The sequence below is a fragment of the Triplophysa rosa genome, linkage group LG2 (genome assembly GCF_024868665.1).
Source record: "Triplophysa rosa linkage group LG2, Trosa_1v2, whole genome shotgun sequence".
In the NCBI taxonomy this organism is placed as follows: domain Eukaryota; kingdom Metazoa; phylum Chordata; class Actinopteri; order Cypriniformes; family Nemacheilidae; genus Triplophysa; species Triplophysa rosa.
This window is the reverse complement of record NC_079891.1, coordinates 12,747,655-12,771,292: the sequence shown is the minus strand read 5'-3', so window position 1 is coordinate 12,771,292 and position 23,638 is coordinate 12,747,655. Positions and strand designations below refer to the sequence as shown.

The 23,638-nt window shown below is 44.8% G+C and overlaps 1 protein-coding gene across 2 annotated transcripts in view; it reads right to left on the bottom strand.

The window, feature by feature from the left end:
• Positions 1-7,585, bottom strand: part of LOC130564291 (adhesion G-protein coupled receptor V1-like) — an 84,849-nt gene extending 77,264 nt beyond the window's left edge. Inside the window, exon 1 of one of the 2 annotated variants that reach the window (XM_057350261.1) lies at positions 7,494-7,585. In XM_057350261.1, the coding sequence (XP_057206244.1) occupies positions 7,494-7,562 (69 nt within the window). In that variant the 5' untranslated portion in view covers positions 7,563-7,585. Of the gene's footprint in view, positions 1-3,083; positions 3,107-7,493 lie in introns of those variants that run through there. The other variant, XM_057350268.1, reaches the window with a different exon arrangement.
• Between the last annotated feature and the right edge of the window lie 16,053 nt (positions 7,586-23,638).

Below are 23,638 nucleotides of genomic sequence, written 5' to 3'. Positions count from 1 at the left end.
GTGTTTCATGCATTCTGATTTCTTTACAATGTTAAAGGTGCTGGCTTCTCATGCTTGGCATGGTCAACTTGGCAAAAAACGAGTTGGACGTATGACGTAGAATTTCTATGTTCGATACATTCCCCAGCATTCGTATAGGTTTCGGAAAGTTTTTTTTTTAATGTTAATCCCTTATTGGACAATTATCATGGAAAAAGCATGCCCCCGAATCAACCTGCGAGAGCGACATGAAAGAGCACGCCCATGCTTCAACCAGGGAGAGCATGCGCACAGGTCAACCTGCTGGAGCAAGAGAGAGAGAGCACTGCATTCGCGAAGTTCAAGTTTGTTCACTGCATTTCGGTGATGAATGTTACATAAACGGGGGATATAACGCTGGATTTGGAGATTGTTTGAAACTGATAGATAGAGCAGTCCCAGCGCAAAACAATGTCAGACATGAACCCCACGTGGTAAGTGAAACTGAGAATGTCTGTGTTTTGTTGTCAATCGGCGCATATGTGCATAAGGTAAACAACACAAACTTATAGTGAATCAACAGCTATGCAAGAATAATGCAATGATGTATTGTGTGCTCGTGCTTTAGTTCCGCCCAGTGCACGCCTTCAGGAGCTCGACTGTTTTTGGAAATAATCGCACAGCTGTATCTATCTTTTATAAATGTGATCAAACTAAAGTTTTTTCGAAGATACGAAGTATGCAGTACTACTCTATAATTACTCAAGATTAATATACGATTTGGCAGAAACTGCGTGTGTTACATCCGCTTTAATACAATTATTATACAATAACATAAAAATATAAATTAATATTAACATAAATTACATAAAATATAAATATCCAGACCGATAAACACACAGACCAGAAGTTAACTGCAGTCCAGGCTTGCGTCCGATGAAACCGTCTATACACAGAATCGGGCAAACTTTGGGTAAAACAGGCTATATTTATCCCTAAATTAGTTTTAAAGAACAAAATGCTAGTTGTGCTTGTATATGAATAAAAAAATACAAAGCTTGCAGTCCATGCTGTCACTAAAGAAAAACATGTTTTTGTTCTTGTACTCACTAGGGTGAGTAAACAAGCCTTTATGTTGTTGCCTTATGTAACAAAGGAAACTTGAGAAAGACTTCTGAACATAAGCTACATTATGTAAGTCTGTTCATCACAAATAAAACATTTGGTTCATACATCAATCTACATCAGCCCCAGCTGATCACTTAGCCTGCAGTACATACAGTAAATACAGGCAAACAAGGATCTGGCTCACCCGTGATTCAGCACCCCTGTTATGTAGAGTGTGGGCTCTGTATATGTAACTAAAGTTGGTCAAGGGTCTCTGTTCATGCAGGAGCAAGGAATTGAGAAGGGTTTTAGAGATTCATTGCAGGAGATTAGAGGGCCTGCATCTTGAACTTTCTGAGTGTGTCAAGATGAGCCAGTCATCAAGATAGTTTAGTACCCGCACACCTCTCTCCCTGAGGGAAGTGAGGGCAGCTTCCATGATTTTCGTGAATACTCGTGGGGACAGGGACAGACCAAAAGGGAGGACTCTGTACTGATATGTCCGTCGAGGGAAGAAAGGGCGATGGAACTAGTTGACATGCACGCGCCGAAAGGAGGCGTTCCAGGTCGTACTAAGTTCCTCATGCACTTCCATGAAAACACGGCACTGGGTGTGAGTGCTCTCAAACCTGAGGTACCATGTATCCAGCCGCGAGCGTTGGGAGAGGCAGTGCGGTGCACTGCAACCCAATGCCGGCGGCCCGGGATAGCATGGCTGACATTTCGACGTCCGCTTCTTCCTAGGCTCAACCCCCCGAGGGAGGGAGCTCCGAGGAATCGTCAGATGCCAGTAAGTCACCCTCAGAGGTGGGTAGAGTAGCCAAAATCTTTACTCAAGTAAAAGTACAAGTAACTAGAGAAATTGTTACTCAAGTAAAAGTAAAAGTCACTATTTTAAAAACTACTTGAGTAAAAGTAAAAAAGTATGCAATGAAAAAACTACTCAAGTAGCTAGTTACTTAGTTACTTTGTATCTGATTATATAGGCCTACTACATAAAATTAATATTAAAGACAATATTTTAATATTACATTTTAATCAATATTTTTAATTATCATAAGCAGATATCTTTGCAATATATTAGAGAGACTAAAGAATAGACAAACACAGAAGAGACGAGCATTTCTGTAAATTTCATCTAGTCCTGATGTCAATGTAGTTTACACAACTTATTTAGAATAATAGACCATGTCAAACTAAAGCATGAACTAAACTCTGAGCATTTCTTAAGACGATCTAGAACATCTGCAGTGCTCTCTTAAATGAAATACACATTTTTGAACAAAGCTCATGTTTTCTCGTGTTGTGTCACGTGTGTGTTGTGAAACGCTCTTACTTGTAAACAAACAGTAAACAGTGAACCACACGCCCATCAACACGTTTTCTTGCTTCTGTTCTTCAAATGTATATTTCTGCAAGCCCACGTCTCTGTGTCTGACAGGTAACGCGCATGTTGCGGTGTCTGACGAACAGGTCGCGCGGGTGTGCGCATATATCATTGCTGGTAAACAATATGACATAATTGCAGTTTTGATTGTATAGATATAGATTAATATCCACTTCATCCAACGCTCTTTGTGTTCTGCATGTTCTGCGTGTTCTTAAGTTTCGCGCTACAAGGAGTGAGTAATCCTGCTTCAGATGATTCAGATCGTGCTGCGAACTGAACAAATCATTTGAACTGATTCATTAGCCTATTCAAATGGTTTTGCCCATTGTTCAATTAATGCTTTCAAAAGAATCGACTCAAAAGAATCGATCACTCGGGAATGCCCGTAAAAAGAGATGACAACCTTGAAATAAACAACGCGTTTTAAAAAGCATATTTTAAAATGAAGGAACGAAGGAACGTCACGCAATGTAAGTTATGTAACTAAGTAAAAGTACAGATTTTCTATTAGAAATTTACTCAAGTAAGAGTAAAAGTACACACTTTTAATTTTACTTAAAAAGTACATATTTTCCAAAATGTTACTCAAGTAAATGTAACGAAGTAAATGTAGCGCGTTACTACCCACCTCTGGTCACCCTCCGATGCTGCAATGGAAATCTCATCATCACGCACCGTTTCCGAATACGTGGTTGAGGAACAAGACGGTGGGACCGTCTCCTGGGGAACGGTCAGACGAGCGAGACGAGGTGCGAACGGTCCGCGAGCCGGTGGTTGACGGATTAGATTAGCGCTCAGAGTAATCCTCATATCACCCTCGCTGCTCGCCGTAGCGGATGGCAGGGCCGTAGCCACTGCTGTCACGGAACGGGAAGCAGACGAGGTGGTGGCTGAGTCCCGTGGGAATACAGCCACCCGTGACGCAATGTCTGAATTGTCAACCGCCCGCAGTGTGGGCAGGACGTATCCACAAGGGCTGCCCCAGCGTACTGGAAGCAGACCTCGTGTCCGTCCCCCTCCTCGATGAGTGTATTACACCCAGGAGAACAGCGGGACATGCCACGCTGGAGAAATTTGCTCTTTTAGAGAAAAAAACTCAAACACTTCTGGAACTGCCGAGGCGCCCAGGGGAAGTTGCTGCAAGAAGGGACAGTCCGCTGCACCACGTTGTAAGATTCCAGCAGTGATTCGGCGTAGAGTTTGAAGTCTCGAAGTCGATCAGTGTGAAGGCTCCGAAGAAAAAAAGGTGAATGAATGCAGCACGCCGTCTCCCTTTTATACCCAGATATCCGGGGCAACTTTCATGCGCCAATTTCATTGGACTTTTCTAAAGAAGTCGGAAACGATAGGTTCTCAAGGACGAACCACATCTGTCGGCTCGACACAATGTCGAGAGACCGACAGAAAGGGAACCGACACCAGCGTGTATTGATCTGTGTAGAGTGCTTAACAAATGTATTTATCTGTCAAAACCTCTTTAAAACTAAACATTTAATTGTATTTTATTAGGCAAATAAACTGAACAAAACAACAAATATCCATGTTTCTGTACTCAAATTTGACTCGGCACACTCAACTTCTCTCTTAATCAAGCGTAATATTCAGCCATCAAAGCTTATTTTTCTTTCAATGACTGCAAGTTAAGAACTGTAATTGGGCACCTTTACTATTTTTTTCTGCCTTGTCAAACAGTAAAATAAAAAAATCATGGATAACAACAAAAATTATATTTTAGCATTAGAAATACTACTGTGACTATAGAGTTTACACATTCTGGTGCCTTAACCATTACAGAAACATAAAAAAATGATTTTGGTACACACTCTTTATTACTCGTGAAAAAAGTTAGTTATTTTTGTGTGAGTGACGCGAGCTGACAAGTATTTTCAATTTGCACGGAAGACGAGATTGACGAGCGTTCAATCGCGCCACCAGATTCGTGCCATTCCCATCGCCTGCCGCAAGTTCGCATATTCACGTCTTTGCATTGGCTTTGTATGTAATTTACTCGCGCGAAATGCTTAATTCACGTTTGGTGTGAACCCACTATAAGACTTTTTTAAATTGTACTCTTTTGTCCGTACATGTCAAGAATGTGGCAGGGAAGAACCCAGATGCAGGCAGCGGTTAAGGGGGTAACAAACAAGACTTTAATTAATTAATAAAAACCCACGATGGGGAAACACAGTAACAAAACAAGAATTCAAAACAAAACACTTCCCACGAGGGGGCAAAAAATAAACTAAATACAAACAATGACACAACGTCTTACAAGGTAAGGCAATACAAGGCTAGGCAAACGCATGGCACGATGAACAGGCAAGGCAAGGCAAACGCATGGCACGATGAACAAGCAAGGTAACAATGTGTCACGGACTGGCAGAAGAACCCAAGCGCAGGCAGGCAGTGAAGGGGTTAACAAATATATTTATTTAATACAAAACAGAACAGAAACACCCACAATGGGGGAAAACAGAACTAAGAAATATAAATAAAACAAAAGACTTCCCACGAGGGGGCAAAACAAAAACAAGACAAATAAACTAAACTCAAGGACACGACCAAACGTCTTAAAATAATACAAGGCACAAAACTCACAAAACACAAACAGGCAAGGAACAGGAACACGGGTAAGCGCACGAACAGGAACACAACACAATCCAACACAATCCAATCCAATCCAATCCAGAACAACGCAACGTAGACACAACGTAATACACGAGCACAAGACAAAGAAACAAGAGGGTATATATAGGGAAGACAAACGAGGGATAATTACACAGGGAAGGTGTGGGACATTAAACACTCAGGGAAAGATCACAAGGAAACGAGAGGAATGGGGCCAATGACAAGACACTGGAGAGAACGTATATTATTGTCAAAACGAACAACAATATGTTTCTCTCCACACATAACCAAAGACTTTGTCATGGCTCTGCTACAGGACCAAGAAAAACATGACTAAGGAAGCAGAGCCATGACACAATGCAAAACGAACGAGCACAGGACAACAGACACGAGGGCATTTTAAAGGGGAACTAACTAACAATGGGCAGGTGTGGGTAATGAGACACAGGTGGGAAGCTAAACGAGGAAACAAGAGTGACCGTTATGTCGTGACCGACAATAATATGTTTCTCTCCACACAAAACACGAGTTTCTGTAATGGTCCTGCCACTAGACCAGTGGTTCCCAAACTTTTTACAATGGCGTACCCCCCCAGGGACTTAACATCATTCTGCGTACCCCCTTTCTTACAGTAACAATTGTGGTCTCAAACATTTTTTTATTTGCATTTTAAATACATGTAATTTTCTTTTATCAAACAATAAATGATATATGACTCATATATAAATAAATCACTCACTGCTTAATGAGATGGATGTGCTTGAAATGACTTGCATAACTCTGTGATGTTTGGTTGTATCGGAGAAAGTCTGAGTCTCAAATCATTCTCTATGCAGAGTCTGTGTCGATATTTGTTCTTTATGTGGGCAAGTGCTGAAAACCCACTCTCGCAAAGATACGTTGTGGAGAAGGGCAGTAATGTTTTCAAAGCGCGATCGGCTAAGGCAGGATACTCTGCATGCAAAACTATCCAGAAGACATTTTTGTGAGAAGTCACATGCGGTACGTAAAGATGTGCGCTTACGCATGAGTGGACGCATATTTTTTGATTGGATGTCATGAATTTGACCTTTTATGGCACTACGTGACTACTTTTTTGCTGTGTGTACACTAGAGGGAGCATGTCTTTATATTCAGCTTGTGAGAAAAACATGCCTTGATTGTCAGGTGCGTTATAATTAAGTAAACAGTAGATTTCAGGATTTTGTTCACGTACCCCCTCCGTCACCTGGCGTACTCCCGGGGGTACGCGTACCCCAGTTTGGGAACCACTGCACTACACCAAAGAAAGACATGACATGAAGAGGCAGAACCATGGCAGTACAATGATGAGTTACCTAATGAGCAAAATAGCTTAAGATATTGTGGCATGTGCATTTCACCTATTCCACTGGCATATTTTCAATTACTAAATTTAAACGTCATAATGTATGCATTTTTTCTAAAAGCTTTTTTTGCAGCATGGTCTGTACGCATCCAGCTACACTCACAAGCGCTCCAGTCCTACTCTCCCTTGGTGTGCCTTTGAGTGCTACTATATATAGATACGGTGTTATTCACAAACGCACCTCCCCCCATTCACAGCACAGACTATAAAGGAGTCAAGCAGTTTGTGGCCTGAGGCTGATTTCCACACACAGGTATTTCAGACAGACAGGTAAACAGCAGTGACACCCCTGTGGGCATCCGAACTGTGTGAATCACATACTGTTTTTTAAACAACTTTCTACCAATTTTATGCATGCATACAACAAAAGAATAAGAAGAGAATAAAAGGGGTTTGAGGTTCTGCAAATGAAACTGTTAAATGACAAAGCTGCAGCTGAACACAAGCCCAGTAGTGATCCACGAGAAAAAACGACATATCCCCATTTGCCTTCATATCCAGGGTGTTGCAAATGGACAGAATTATGGTGTAATAACAGATGAAAGATGTGTCTGCTTACCGACTCAGTACCAAGACAAATATATATTGTATTGTATGGTATATATTATGGTACTGATGGTAAATGTTTGGATCATAAGTAATGTTGTATTAATATGTTTTATGAACTCGACACTGCAATATCATGCACAATATGGTAATCATTAAGTACCATGGTCCTTAATTTAATAGAAAGTACAGGGGTGGTTTCATCTGATGCCATCAAGGTACCCTCACTGTACATTTCTGTAAGCATGTGACCTGGATAAATAATTTAAAAGAGATGAACAAAAAGCTACAAACAAGTTTTTCCACAATTGCACAGGTCTAGAAAAGCCAAAGGATAGGGAAAACATTCAGACCCTGGATTTACAGCAATAATAAAACAGCTCATTCAAAATCATCACAGAACATCTCAGAGGGTCAATATGCTCCTATCAATAATCTCAATGTTCTGATCTGCAGCTGCCACATTAGCCTACTTACAGCACTGGCCAAAAAGATGACATAAATGGTAGAGCATGAGAGATGAGTCACATCAACCACATGGTCCATGCATACAATGTGTCAGTTATAACACCATCCTGATTCTCAAAAGCCCATTCTCTTTTATCCACCCCTCATTTCCCATACCACCCCCACTCTAAATGCTACCGGTCTGAACTAGCTGATTCCAGACCCAGTAGCACTGTGGGTGTTTCCTCAATTCTTAATTGGAAAGTAACCAAGTGGAAGCTAGATTCACATAAAGCTCACAGACATCTCTGTTATAATTCCAACCTCCCGCATTCACTGCCAAAATCACATCCCCCAATGCCCTGGATGAATGTTTCTTAACAGGCTTTTCCCTAAACACCAGGTCAGATGGGAGTTTTTATACAAAGAATTTCATCAGCCAGTGTGCTTACGGGTGTGCGGCTCTGGCACGTGCTGTATGTGTGTGCACGTGTTTCGGGTGTGTATCACACTGAGACACCCCAGCAGGGCCAGATTATCCAATGGGCATTATGGGCACAAGCCCAGGGGCCCATGCACGCTTGGGGCCCAGGCAAGGGAAAAAAATTCACATAACAGCGTTTACGCCATATTCATTCTACTGTGCGCTTCTCTGCACACACAAAACAGTGTTTCTAAATTAGGAAGTCTGTCTTTTGATTTAGTCACTTTTACGAGCCGCTTTTGTTCAGAAGAAGCGCATAGCGACAAATCTAGCGACATCTTTGATAAACCTTAGCTTTCATTCAGTGGGAAAATGTCGCCAGTGCTGCCCCGCGAGCGCGAGGTCTCTTTCCCGGCAGGAAGAAGCAGCACCGTACGACAGGAACTTGTTAATAAAATGAGTACAAAACAGCGTTTCCAACAACCTGTCACTGTTATCGACTGTTTGGATATATAAATATGAACAAAGTTCGTCGGTAAATATGCACATGGTTGCCATGAGGCTGTGTGAAAGAACATATAGTCGAAATCACCGCTTTTTATTGTGAGTTGTTAGATGATGTCACGTCATGAACTGACAGCAGAAAATATGTCAATGAGAACGGTTTTATTGTTGTAAATATAATGAATTGATATACCCTCGCGGTTGTCTTAAATCTTAAGGTTTTTTTACATTTATTTGGTGGTGTTTCCTTGCCAATTGTGAATTATTTTATATTGATATAATGTTGATCAGTAACTGCCTTACTTCACCAATATTTAGCCTTCATTATTAGATAATCCACAGTGTTTTTACATACATTGCAAAATGTTTACATAAACACAAATATGATGATGTCATAATATATATGCTAAAGAAGTATTATGTTAATCCTTAATGTCGTTTACTGTAACACATTACACGCTTACATAATAATGTGAGTCGAGAGGTGCTTGTTACACAACCCTTACGAAAATTAACCATGGTTTTTTTGTGGTACAAGTGTAGTAACCATGGTTTTTTAGTGCATTGATTGCTCAGGGCAAAACCATGGTTTTACTACAGTAATCATCGTTTACTATGGTTTTTACAAAAAACATGGTTTTCAAAACCATGGTTATTTTGTGATAACCATTGTTTTACTACAGTAACCATGTTTTTTTTGGTTTTAACTGTAGTAAAACCATGGTTTTTCAATTTTAACTGTAGTAAAACCATGGTAAATTTTCGTAAGGGAAATAAAGTTTAACAAATGGACAAATTACTCTTGTAGTATAATCATTGACAAAGACTGGCCGTTTATTCTTTGAAACAATGAAGATGGAAAATTTTAGAATTGCATTTAAGAATATTCTTAAGAACTTTCTGTAATTTATCTGAAGAAAGTTCTTATATTTTTTCTTAAGAACAGTTTTGTGAATCTGGCGTGTTTATGTTGAATTATGTAAGAATCTGATAGAACTGAATTAAAAGGTTGAGGTGTGGTAGTGTGTGCTTGAATATGCCAGTGAGTTACAGTATGCAGGGAAAGGTCTTAATATTGTTGTTGCTGGTCCAGGAAGGCCTTGTTGCAATTATGTGGTGTAAATCCTGTATGATGGAGGATGTGTGTACAGGTGTTGATATTGTTCTTCAGGTTGTGATCATAGTTTGTAACTTGTCAATGTAATCCTGTAATCCTGAAACATAGAGGTGTTTCATACACATAGTACCCTAGGCTAATTTAAAACTTTATTGTGCGCATGTGTGTGTATGGGGGGGGTCCATAAGACACTTGTGCCCAGGGGCCTCTGAGTTCTTAATCCGGGCCTGCACCCCAGAAAAGGTGGTACTAGAGATCCGGTTAGTGGGTCAGTGTGGGAAGGCCACACACCTGATGTGTGACTCACAGACTTGCTTGATCCTCAATGAAAAAACGCTGAGCAAATTATATGAGTGGGCAGCTTTTCGTACAGAAATCAAAACAGCGTCTAAATAAAGGATTTTGCAATATGCAGCTTGAAATAAGGAAATTAGACAAGACTTTTGAAACAGTAAAAGTTGCAAGATTATTTCAACACTTTTAGGTCTCAGATTCTTGCGGACCCTCAGACATTGGGACACAGAGCTGTTTTTGACAAGGTAAAGGAGTGTTGTTTAACACAACAATTGAGGAAAGTTACAGACACATGTCACAGACATTTCTTCATATATGCAAAAAAAAAAAGTGAAGTGAAAGTGACCTATTAGTCAGATATGGTGACCCAAGTAGGGGTAAGGTGCCTTGCTCAAGGGCACCTCAGTCGTTACCCGCCGGCCCTGACAATCGAACCGGCAACCTTCTGGTCATGAGTCCGACTCTCTAACCACTAGGCCACGACATTTTTTCATGCAAAAAAAAAAAAAAAAAAAAAAACAGTGGAAAATGGGCATCCGATGTCCCCTTTAAGAAAGCAAAGCTACATGTATTACAATATTAAGTAATCACAGTGTCGTTAAGGATTAAATTGCATTATTATGTCATCTAAGTGACGTTATAATTTGTAAAAGTCACAAATGTAAGGAAATTAGTCATTTTAGGGTGCGTTTACACTTGGCATTAACATGCGACCTGTATCTGGATGTTGTCCACATACACATTGAAAAGTGTAAACGCGCTTCTGACCGGAATGTCATCCGATCAGCGTGCCCTGATCCAGAGGTAGTAGAGGACGCATTGTGATCGGATCTCAGTGTAATGTAAACGCAATCCAGACAGTTTATCTACATTTACCGGTACAATTTCACAGAAAACCCCGCCCGCTATCATTATTCTCTCGTCTGTCCGAAACCTGTCAGACTGCGGAGAAGCTGACAAATGCAGCGGAAAGTTTACTCTTGCTCCCGAACGTTGCACAGTCGTTCATTTTCCCACAAAATTATCATGGATACTTTAACCTACAGAGGATTTATGTCAAATCACACGAGATGTTTTACTTGACCACTTCAGCTGTATCATCGCTGTATTTGTGACTGCCATGAATGGTGTTGACTCACACACACAGCGCTATCTTAAAACGCATCATTTGTTTATTTTCATGTCACAGACACGAATGGCAACACTATACCAGCTTGTATACCCCGAGGGCTACTGCCGCTTGTGTCTCGTACGGCTCTCACTAAATCCTTGGTGTTTCGAGTCTGACGTGATCACCCAAACGTGTTATTTCATCAATTTTAACAATCATAGGTAGTTTAGATGGTAAGAGTAAGGTTAGGGTTAGGGTAAAGGTTTCGTAAGACTTGAAACACCAAAGATTTAGTCAAAACCAACAAGCCACGCCCACGGATCTGACTCGAAAGTACCGTCCCCGGAAAACAGATTAAGCGGCAGACGGGCAGCTTGAAACGGAGCTCTGAATACACCGTATATCACTTACACACAGAAACAAGATTGTATAGTGTTCCTAATAGCTGATGTCAGTAAACACGCTATTTAGGGCGCAGACCAAAGAAACGACGCGCTGTCACTTTCAGCTGAACCAACCCAAATAGACGAGAACGATGTAAGTGGTTGCTTTTGATCATAGGAACTTCGGCCTACTTATGTGATTATTTTATGTGTCAGTGACATGAATAAACAAATGATGTGTTTAAAAACACCGTTAGCGTCTGTGTGTGTGCGCGCGCTAGTGAAACCCGCCACAGCTCAAGTACAAAAGCTTGTGTCATTTTACAAACCTCCTCTGCTTATACTTTCACATATAAGATCATTAATCGTTTTAACCATGGTTTACTTCCCACCGCTGCCTCGACTTCAACATGGCTGCGTATCAAATCTGTAACATGCTCATCCTTCCCGTGATACGTGTTGTGTGAAATCTCCCTGCACCGGGGCTATTTTTAAATTGCAGGCTTATTAAAATAATGGGCGGGAAACTATAGAGATCCGATCAGTTATCCAGATGTGGAAGCCACTTGTTGACAAGTTCAAACGCGCTATGTCCTGATTGTCTGAAGATCCGATCTGCTTGTTCGGATCACCGAGATCGCATGTTAATGCCAAGTGTAAACGCACCTGTAGCGAGGAAGGCGGGACGAGAGCCGTGGGGCAGGAAGGCGGGGCCGGTGGCGTGAGTGATAATGAGTATCAGCTGTACGCGCACCGGTCCCGCATGCCTCACGGGGAGCTAGGGAGCATAAGAGGACGAGCGACGGGACTGCCGAGGAGAGAGGACCGGGCCCGGAAATGTTAAGTTTTATTTATGTTTGTGTGGCCGGCAGTCGACCGTGAGGTGGCTGCCGGCCTTTTACTTCCGTGTTATTGTTTGTTTATTTTTGATTCAAGTTTATTGTTTAAATGATGCCGGTTCCCGCCTCCTTCCTTCCCTACATTGAACTTTGCTACAGCACCCTTAGTCATCACAAATGTGACATTTATTTTAAGGACCTTATGTTAGGTTTTAAATGATAAAACATTGGTTAACAATTCAATGAACAACTGTATTGGAATCAACACACATTAACAAAAATATAACAGAAAAATACAATAAAAATATATTGTTCGTTGTTTGTTTATGCTTGCTAAGACATTAACTAATGTTGCTAAAAATACTATTGAACAAGTGCATAATAATCTTGTTGTCCCCAACACAAATCTCCTAGCTACCTGATACTGCTCTTATTTTCGAAACAACACATGCAATCATCTGTCTCCTGCCAGACTACAGCAAAGAGAAGGGTTGGTCTCAGTGCTGGCTATCATGCTGACAGGGTTGGATCAAAGCGGACATTGCCACCCAGCCAAAACAAAAGTGAGCATTGGAACAACAGTCAAAAAACAGTAGATACAACTGCACTGATGTCTAAAAAATAGGTCAGCATCCATCATTCAGTAAATTCAGCACTCTAAATTATTTCATTATCATAAAATGATGCCTACAATCTCCAAATAAGAATCTGAAATAGACTTAAAGTTTAGTTAAATGGTTGTTAATGGTTTGCTTCTTTCCTTATCTGACAGCATCCTAAAACTTGAAAATATGTCAGATGCTTGGTCACTCTATTTATCCTATTTATAAGATAATGGCTGCTCAAAATTCTTACATTAAAGGGATACTTCAGGCTTGAATCAAAGTAACGATAATGTCTAACATCCGCTGCAGACGAACGAGAGCCTTGTTTTCCGGCAAATGACGCAGGCATGTTGTCGTAAGTTCCTGTGACAAACACAGCATTTTTTCTTTTTCAGGCAATAGAAACACCACCTCATCTGGGCGGGAGCTCTCGTCACCATCATTTATTGGAAAAACAAGCCTCTCGTTCGCCTGCAGCAGATGTTAGACATTATCGTTAATGACGTTGTCAATATGGATATTTCTCTTAAACAAACGCATCGATTCGATTCAGAAGACCTTCGTTAAGACCACAGAGCCATGTCGAGCCATTCTTTGATCGATGGATGCGCTTTTTGGAACTTCAAAAAAATTCCCCCCATTCGCTCACATTCTACCGCTTGGAAGTAAAAGTATACGTGGTATTACGACTTTGACTGCATTATTCTTCAAGAAGAAAGTCACATTCACTTAGGATGCCTTGAGGGTAAGTAAAACATGGGGAAATTTTGATTCAAGCCTGAAGTATCCCTTTAAGACATTCATTGTGAAGAACTTTGTTTTTTATCCATAACTGCTAAAAACTGCATCTCACAGACTCGACAAGCAAGAAACAATATGTACACATGCTGCTTTTGACTCAAAAGATAACAGCATATAGAAATAATCAATGAGATTTAAATTAATCTATATTTATCTCTCTAAATCCTGTGGAAAAATGTTAACAAGTCAGTACTCTAATGACATGAACAGTTAAACATTGTCCAAGAAACTGGATTTCTAGCTATTTGCTCAAAACAATCTGTTGCTCAATTGTAGTAGTGCTGTAGGACTCGAGTCCGAGTTTTATGATCTCGGACTTGTCTTGGACTCGTTGGTATTTGCACTCGGACTTGCCTCGGACTTGGTCATTGGTCTCGCCAAATGTTCTAGTCGGTCTCGACCGAGTCCAGCGATATAGGTTTTCTTTTCTCCTTCAAAACAAAACATTGATAGAGCGTGCTTCTTGTGATCCGAAAACGAATGATCCGAAAACTGTTGCCGGCTCTCGACTCAAGACCGAGAGCCGCGTGTGTTCATAAGTTCTCTCTTCACACAGCAGTTCAGTTCAGTGTGTGCTGCTGGTGTAACTAAATAACTCCGGTATATTGGTTCAAGTCCTCGGGACTGTCATGCACGCCAGAAAGTAAAGAACTGAATTAATCTGTGGGTAATATTAAGTGTTTACGGGAGACGCTAAACACGAACAATTCAAGTGAACTGGTTCGACCGGTTCACTTAAAATAAAGAACCGGTTCAAATGAACGATTCACCCACGGCGCGAACTGAACAGCATCAATCATTCATCAGGCAGGATGTCAGCGAGCAGAGGCATAATAAAATTTGGTTTTACAAACCATAAAGAATTTATCGACAGCGCACTTAAAAGGAAACTTTTTGCAACAAAACTTTCTCCGAAACCTGTGGGACAACATCTAATTTCGTAAGACACCAGCAAAGGCATCACAAAGAGAGGTAAGTTAATGCCTTTTTTCAGAGTTAGAATTGCATTTGAGTATTTTTATAAGTTTAGAAAGTAGGGCTTAAAGATAAGATTGATCGTATTTTTATTGTCATTGTGATATGAACATGTTATTTAAGTATGGGCACCGAAACGTGCTTTTAAACGAGCCGTGGGTCCTCTGCTCTTTCTGTCAGCTCCTCTATCGAACACGCACGAGCACGGGCAGGCACGCGTGCGCGCACGCACGCACGCACGCACGCACACACACACACACACACACACACACACACACACACACACACACAAATGTGTTAAAAAGTTCCTTATAAAAGTGTGTGGGGGGGGGTTGGTTACTTTGGGGGACACTAAGTCATAAGTTCAAGAATGGGAACATATTCAAGTGTTTGCTGGTTATTTGTTACGGTGGCCCTGAACCGCAAGGTGAAAAAAAAAATTGCGGGGAGAAAAATAAAAACAGTGTTTATTGTAAGTGTCCTAGACCCTTTCTGAGCCTAAGTCCGAAGACTTTTTCTCTCTGTCTCTCTCTGTCAGATTTTTTCCTCTTTCCTTGAAACTTTTTTTCCTCTTCAAAACTTTTTTTTCGCACTTCAAACCTTTTTTTTGCTCTTCAAACCTTTTTTTTGCTCTTCAAAACTTTTTTCCTCCAAGAGCAACACAAGTGAGAAAAAAAAGATGGCTAGCTAACATTAGCATGCGGTACCAACTTCGGCCAGCAGGTGTCACTATCAGTACGCATGAAATCCAATGCCTGACCACCTTGTATAAAACAATTAGGCGACTCAAGACGTGATAAGGTTCTATGAAGTTCAGAGGACTTTATCAGGGTCCTACATTTACTTTTAGCAATACCAGACATTTCAGACCGGGCAGAGTGTGGTATTCAGCAGGTTTAAAAGCAATATTATTTGATTAATGTAGCCTACTGTGTGAGGGAGGTGTTTTTTAGAGGGTTCTGCATCTGAACAGCTGGAGTTGGTTTTAGTTGTATATTAATCTAAACAAGCGCGACGGTGGCGAGCCTCTCGCTGTCCCGTTTGCCCATCCCCGGCCAACATAGCCTATGGTCAGCGGGCCGGTGGCGGACCACCGGTGGCAAAGTGACGTGATGCAGTTGCAACAACTCGGCCACAGCGCACGCGCCATATGTGTGTATTCACAGCATTGTTATATGCTTATGTTTATAAACAAATGGGAGAACAAAACAGATACAAATACATGTTACATGCTTATATTGTATGCATCACGTGAGGGGAAAACAGATGGTACACAGGCAGTCGCGTTTCAGCTGCACCATGCGTAATCATTCGTCCAGTGTGAAACAGTAGCGCACCGGACACGCATCTATTCCTAATTAATTAACGTTCAACGGCCACATTTTGTTAATGAAGTTAAAACGGGGTCATCTTACATTAGGAAAAAAGTTTTGAAGAGCGAAAAAAAAGTTTGGAAGAGCACGAAAAAAAAGTTGTGAAGTTTAAGAAAATGATTATCTTAAAAAAGATGATATGCTGTCTCTTGCATCACAGAAATTCTCAATAGTTAAGTATATGGTCTTGTAGTCATGATTTTTTTTCTGTCTTTGTCTTGACTGTCTCAATTTGACTCGGTCTTGACTTGGACTCGAACCTCTCTGGACTTGGACTTGACTTGGACTCGAACCTCTTTGGACTCGGTCTCAACTAGTCTTGGTCTTGGACTTGTCTTGGCTTGACAACGGCGGACTTGACTACAGCCCTAAATTGTAGCAGGCACGTCCGTCACATTTCAACTGTTTTATTAGTTTATCTGTCTGTACTCAGTACCTGGAATCAGATTTTTTTTCAGAATCAGGTTATTATTCCCTCTAGAAAATGTTCCCTGCTATAGTGTATGACTACAATTTAAAGAGTACATAACTAGGGATTTTTAAGGTCCTACTTTGGTTTATGGAGTGTCCAATAAGTTTATCTACATAGAAGGTGTAAAACGTCTTGGTTACGGATGTAACCTCGGTTCCCTGATGGAGGGAACGAGATGTTGTGTCGAACCGACAGAATGGGGTTTGTCTTGAGAACCTATCATCTTCTGAGTATTTAGAAAAGGCCAATGAAAAATGGCGAATGAAATTTGCATGCCGAGCTCCTCCCCGGATGTCCGGGTATAAGAGGGAAGCCGGGGTTCTCATTCATTCACCTTTGGTCTGAGGAGCCTAAAGCATACTCCCCCGACCGCTGGGGTGGGCGGCCAGTGTTGTGGCATGAGGGACACAACGTCTCGTTCCCTCCATCAGGGAACCGAGGTTACATCCGTAACCAAGACGTTCCCTTTCTGTCGGTCTCTTGACGTTGTGTCGAACTGACAGAATGGGGTTCCTATGGAAAACACCACAGCACTGAGCCGTGTCACAATCTCTGCGGAGCGACGTTGACTGGCCTGGGAGAGTCAGACGAACACGCTAACGCGAAATTATGACCTTCCAGTGGAGAGGAAGGGGGACCCAGAGCTTTCCACAAAAGTTGGGAAGCCCCCTAACGCCGGCCGTCACGGGCGGAGGCCTAATTCTCTAAATGGCGAGAAGCCGCCCGGCACCGTACGGGCCACTGGGTAAGCATTATTCCCCCTGGGGGAAAAACGCTGCAGAGGCCACTACCTACCGTAGGGAGGAATTAGTGGAGACACCACATGGACTCACCATCAGGGGAGAACTCATGGGAAGAAAGTGCGGACAGGAGTTAACCGCAAGGTGGGAGTCCACCTGGGGAGGTCATGGGTTGCCAAGGTGGGAACCATTCATGAGGATACATCAGACGGAACAGCCCACGGAGGGGGTGGGAGCACGGATAAGGTGGTCACCCTCTCGCACCCCTTAGGAACCTAATGACCAGGTCGTGCTGTCCCAGAGGCTACCCAGCACTTGGGTCATGATGAGCGGCCGTAGCGGCTACATACATTCCCAGTGTGGAGGGGGAGAGGTTACTCCCCCGTCTCTCTTGAGGACGGGACAGCTCGTACCCGACCGAGCAACTCCGCGGGTCTTCTCGCCGAGAAGAGCACCAGGACGAGAAGAGGCGCCACCTATGGGCGTATAGCCGCCCAGTGGCCGAAGCCCTAGCCTGAGTGACGTCCCAACCGGACCGGGGGTGGGTCACTCAGGATCTCCTCGTCCCGTCCAGACATGGAGACCAGGTTTTGCCTGGGATGCCGTAACGTGCCCCTTCCCCTGGGGAAGCTGTCCGCCAGGGGGAGCGGCCAGGGGGGAGTTGTTGTCAGAGCCTCAGCTCCGAGAACCAAGTCCTGGTTAGGCCGAAGGGGCGTAACTAGTACCACTTGATGCTCCTCTTCCCTGGCCTTGCACAGGCCCTGTGCAATGAGGCTCACTGGGGGGAAGCGTACTTCCGCTTGTCCCGCGGCCAGCTGTGCGCAAGGGCATCCGTGCCGAGGGTACTCGGACAGGGAGTACCCAAGCGGACAATGGGAGGAGTTCGGGGAGGCAACAGGACCACCTGTGCCTGGCCAAACTGCCCCCAAATGAGCCGGCTGCGCGGGGAGGGAGTCGCCACTCTCCGCAAGGTGTCAACTGACGAGAGAGCACATCGGCTGTCTGGTTCAGGACGCCTGGGATGTGTGTGGCTCGCAGGGAGCTGATCACCTGCTGACTCCAGAGGAGGAGGCGTCGGGCGAGTCATGTTAGCTGCTGTGAGTGAAGAATACGCCACAGCAGCTGTGCTGTCCAACCGGACCAGCACGTGCTTCCCTGCACGAGAGGAAGTCCCTCAATGCAAGTAGCACAACCCACAACTCTAGGCAGTTGAATGCCAACGCAGGCGGGGGCCCGTCCACCGCCCCGACACTGCTTGCCCGTTGCACACGGCACCCCTTAGGGTGTGTCGGCAGAAAAGCGTGTGACCAACGCCTGCTGCCGGTGTGCCACGCTCTCCAAGGAACTTGACTCTGCCGCCAGTGTTGGAGCGGTCGTATATGCATCGACCCGAGGGGGGGCCACCCCCGCCGAGGATGCCATGAATCCCAGGAGCCTCCTGTTACAGGGGGACCGCTGACTGTCTGATCTCAGGCAGTTCAACACTGACCGGGCGCGCTAGTCCTCGCGCCCCCCCCTGGGGGTGAGCGGGGCCACTCGTGAGGACAGAGTCGAGTTCCATACCGAGAAAGAGGATGCTCTGCACCGGGGAGAGCTTGCTCTTATCTCAGTTGACCTGTGGCCCCACCGATCTAGGTGCCGGAGCACCAGGTCCCTGTGTGTACACCACAGATCTCGAGAGTGTGCCCAAACTTGAGCCAGTCGTCGAGATAGTTAGTACCCGCACACCTCCTTCCCAACGGGGAAGGAGGGCGGCTTCCACGACCTTCGTAAAGACTCGTGGAGACAGGGACAGACCGAAGGGGAGGACCCTGTACTGATATGCCCGTCCCTCGAACGCGAACCGTCGGAACGGCCGATGTCGAGGGAGGATCGAGACATGAAAGTACGCGTCCTTCAGGTCGATTGCCATGAACCAGTCCTGACGCCTGACGGACGCCAGGATGCGCTTCTGCGTGACCATCCTGAAAGGCAGCTTGTGTAGGTGCCTGTTCAGAACACGCAGATCCAAGATAGGGCGCAACCCTCCGCCTTTCTTGGGGACAATGAAGTACGGGCTGTAGAACCCGCTGAACATCTCGGCCGGTGGGACGGGCTCGATCGCTCCCTTCACCAGAAGGGAGGCGACCTCCGCCCGAAGTACGGGGGCATCCCTGCCTCTGACTGAGGTAAAAGGACGTCCCGGAACTTGGGCGGACGTGTAGCGACTGAATCGCGTAGCCGAGACGGATCGTCTTCCTCAGCCCGCCTGACAGTCTGGGGGCTCCCAGAACTGTGACAGGGGACTAGAGGTTGATCTGCTTCATCGCCCCCGCGGAGGGTGGTTCGATGGCTAGCAGTACGGATTCCTTGCCAGGGGAGGCCCCCCGGGGAGGAGATCGGCTCTGCCATATTTCCTGCCTGGCGACTGCGCAGCTCAACGCACTGTCTGACTGAGAGTGCTGAGGGCTGGTGTTTATACTCGACATTGCGCTTTGCCATGACGCAACGTCGAGTTTGCCGTTCACCGTCGTGCAGAGGGTGAGAGCGGCTGAGGTAACCCAGAGAGAGAGGAAACTCTCCTTTTTGAGAGTAAGTGGGCGCCAGCCCCCCAGAGGGGGCCAGCAGATGGAGGGACGGGGCAGGAACCGTCCCTATCCGACCTACCAGCGCTGTGGCTGGGGTCGGGCCCAATGGTAGCCTCGATCCCCCTGAGGTGATCCCATGACAGCCGCTGCCCGCGGCTGCTGATGGGGCGATGGTCTCCTCTTCGCTGTCTCCTCCAGGTCACTGGAGGGCGTTGAAGAGGACCAGGGCTGCTGGGAAGCAGACAGTGCACGGGACTCGACGGCCGAGGCGGCCGAGTTGCGGCACGGAGGACTGCTTTTTACTGTCGAGAACCCTCCACAGTAACACCAACCAGCCCCCCCTTGCGAGACGGGTACGTCGAGAAAGCGGACCTTCTCAGCGTTACTCATCTGCGCAAGTATCGGCCAGAGGAGTTCCTCATGGACCACAAGTGTGGACATCGTCCGACCCAGGGCCCCCGTGGTCACCTTGGTCGCCCGTAGAGCGAGGTCGGTGACGGCGCGGAGTTCCTGCATAAGCGCTGGGTCGGTCTTACCCTCGTGGAGCTCTCTCAACGCCCTGGCCTGGCAGGAGCCATAGCGTGGAGAGAGGAGGCAGCCTGGTCCGCCGCAATGTAAGCTCTCGACACCAGAGATGCCGAGACACCACATGCTTTGGACGGGAGTCTAGGTCGAGCCCCCCCAAGTGGCCGCCACCTACGGGCACGAGTGCACCGCGGCGGCAAACTCCACCTGGGGGACACCGACGCATCCTCCAGCTGTCTCAACCTCGAGGGAAGAGAGGGTGACAGAACTTTGTTTGACGTGAAACGTGCCGGAAGGGGCGTTCCAGGTCTTGCAAAGTTCCTCATGCACTTCCGGTAAACACGGCACTGGGGGCGGGCGCGGCTTGGAGCCGCGCTCAAACCCGAGGCGCCATGTAGCCAGCCGCGAACGCCGGGAGAGGCAGTGCGGGCACTGCAACCCAACACTCACGGCGGCCCGGGAAAGCATGGCCGACATCTCGACATCCGCTTTTTCCTGGGCTCGACCCCCCGAGGGAGGGAGCCCGAAGAATCGTCGGAGTCGGATGGCAGTACGTCACCCCCCGATGCTGCAAGAGACCTCTCATCATCACGCATCGTGTCCGAATACGTGATTGAGGAATAAGACGGCGGACCGTCTTTTTTGGGGAACGGTCAGACGAGCGAAACGAGGTGTGAACGGTCCGTGAGCCGTGGCTGGCGGATTATCGCTCACAGTAATCCTCATCTCACCCTCGCTGCTTGCCATAGCGGACGGCAGGGCCGTAGTCCTGCCGCCACGGAACGGGGAGCAAACGAGGTGGTGGCTGAGTCCCGTGGGAACACAGCCACCTGTGACGCAACGTCTGAATCGTCACCGCCCGCAGTGCGGGCAGGACGTATCCACAACGTCTGCCCCAGCGTACTGGAAGCAGGCATTGTGTCCGTCCCCCTCCTCGATGAGTGTGTTGCACCCATGAGAACAGCGGGACAAGCCACGCTGGAGAAATTTGCTCTTTTAGAAAAGGAAATTTGCTCGAACACCTCCGGAACTGCCGAGACGCCCAGGGGAGAGTCACTGCAGGAAGGGACCGTCCGCTGTCCACGTCGTAGATTCCAGCAGAAAGAATGATCACCCAGATCGTAGAGAAGCTCACCAGATGCGTAGGCTCTGAAGAACAAAAGGTGAATGAATGAGCACGCCGGCTTCCCTCTTATACCCGGACATCCGGGGAGGAGCCCGGCATGCAAATTTCATTCGCCAATTTTCATTGGCCTTTTCTAAATACTCAGAAGATGATAGGTTCTCAAGACAAACCCCATTCTGTCGGTTCGACACAACGTCGAGAGACCGACAGAAAGGGAAACACTATTATATTGGAATAATAGGCAGTTATTCCTACCTTACTTCTTGACTGACTCTCAAATCATTCGTTCCGCGATCTATCTGTCTAATCCCCTCCTTCCCGCTAGCCTAGTCTGATGTGATTGGTCAGATGGTCTAGTCGGCTGTGATTGGTCTACCGCGAATGAGGCTCACAAGCTACAGTGTTTGGGGGAGAAGAGTGAAGTTTTTGCGTGCAGTCCTATCAAAACGTGGCGGGGACTATATGTAGTGACGTAAATCCGCAGTGGTTCACGAATCGGACTAGGGACGACTTGTTTGTGTGATTCAGAGTCGACTCCCTTTTTTCCCAACCAATAACTTTGTTATTCATTCACCTTCAGATTTGCAACTTGATTTTCAAACACGGCAACAACATTACACACTGCATGAAATGTAATTTTCATGATCTCATTTTATGTACTCTTTAACAAATATTACACTTGCCATGAATACTGATGGACAATGTATTTATACAGCTGGGCTATCCTACAGTACAGTACGTTTTTTGGATGTGCTTATGTGGATATGGTTGAAGTATTAATAAATATTTACAAGCATATACTGTATAATGAAATCTATATAACTCTGAGATTGAATGGAGTAAATTTGTCAACATCTTTAGCATAGTTTGTGTTGGTTGTGGTCATGGAGGTACAGTGACCCCTACAGACACTGTAACACAGGTAGAACAGGGGTTTACAGTTTCCGAAAAGAACCGGTAATTTTGCTAAATGTCATGAAAACGTTATTTCTATGTATTAATATTTAGTTATTTATTTTTTATTTTACAGCTATTTTTGTTACTTTTTACTCCCAGCAGACTGCACGTAGTCACGCAGTCCAAGAACGATCACAAAAGAATTGAAAATAGGCCTAAAGTAAAATGATGGTTTCCTTCCTCGCTTATCTGACAGCATATCCTGAAACTCCTTGGAAATCTGACAGAAGCTTGGTCACTCTGTAGCTATCTGGCTATTCTTGAACCTTCACAATGGCCTTTGACTATTTCGTTCTGTACTCTGGGTTCTGTCCTTGTAATGTGTGAACAGTTTCCACTGGGTAGAAACACTAGAACCAGGGTCATTCTAAAGTTTAGTTTCATAACTTAAACCTGCACATACAAGAAAGTAATATAGTGCAATAGTGGTATTCAATCTCAAGCTTACAGAGGTGTCCTAAAAGATTAACCACAGGTGTACTCATTGAAGTTAATATGGATATGGTCCACTAAAACAAAATAATCATTGTTCAAAACAGTGTTCAAATACTTTTGTGTTTATTCATAACAACAAATCTAAAATCTAAAAAAATATATAAACCAAATATTTTGATTGAAGTGTGTTTGTGCCCGATGCCGGTACCAGTACTTTCGGGGGTAACTAAATACTACAGTTTTTTAACAAACGTAATAAAAATGGCACAAGTTGAAAGTGACACAAGAGTGAAAGAGTGTGACCGTGCCAACACTGACACTCATTCTTTTAAAGTCAATAAACAAAAAAAAGCTGCTCATGAGGTGAATCTGGGGGCTAAAGGGCTTTGCCCTGTCTCACCCTCCAAAGTTCAGGCCAAGTGGAGCACACATGCTTGCCAGGTGTCCAAAATTAGAGCAACGAAGCATTCAGAGTCCAGAGGTTATACAGCAACGTGTTGACAAATGTGGCTTCTAAGCGCTTGCTTACACACCGGAACTGCTAAGTGTGTTAGGAGCCAGTTTGATGCACAGAACCTTAATAAAGAATCTCAAGGCTAATGAGTAAAGCTACAGCATACAGAGGGTACTGCAAATAAGGCACAGTGTGGCATGCAAAAAGGAGGTACAATGAGATATTCAAAATTAAATATTGCAATATGACCCTTAAGACCGTGTAATGATTAAGGGCCAGATTTACTAAACAGGGCCAAATATCACGATAGCGCAAATAAAAAAAAGCGCAGATGGGAGAGGAAATTTATGTGGGTGATTTACTAACAAGGGGCACATAAAAAACACAGGCGCAATATCTCATTCCCATAATGACCAACACAATCTACTAAACGTTGCACAAATTAGAGCAGGGTAGGTGCTTATAATACACAT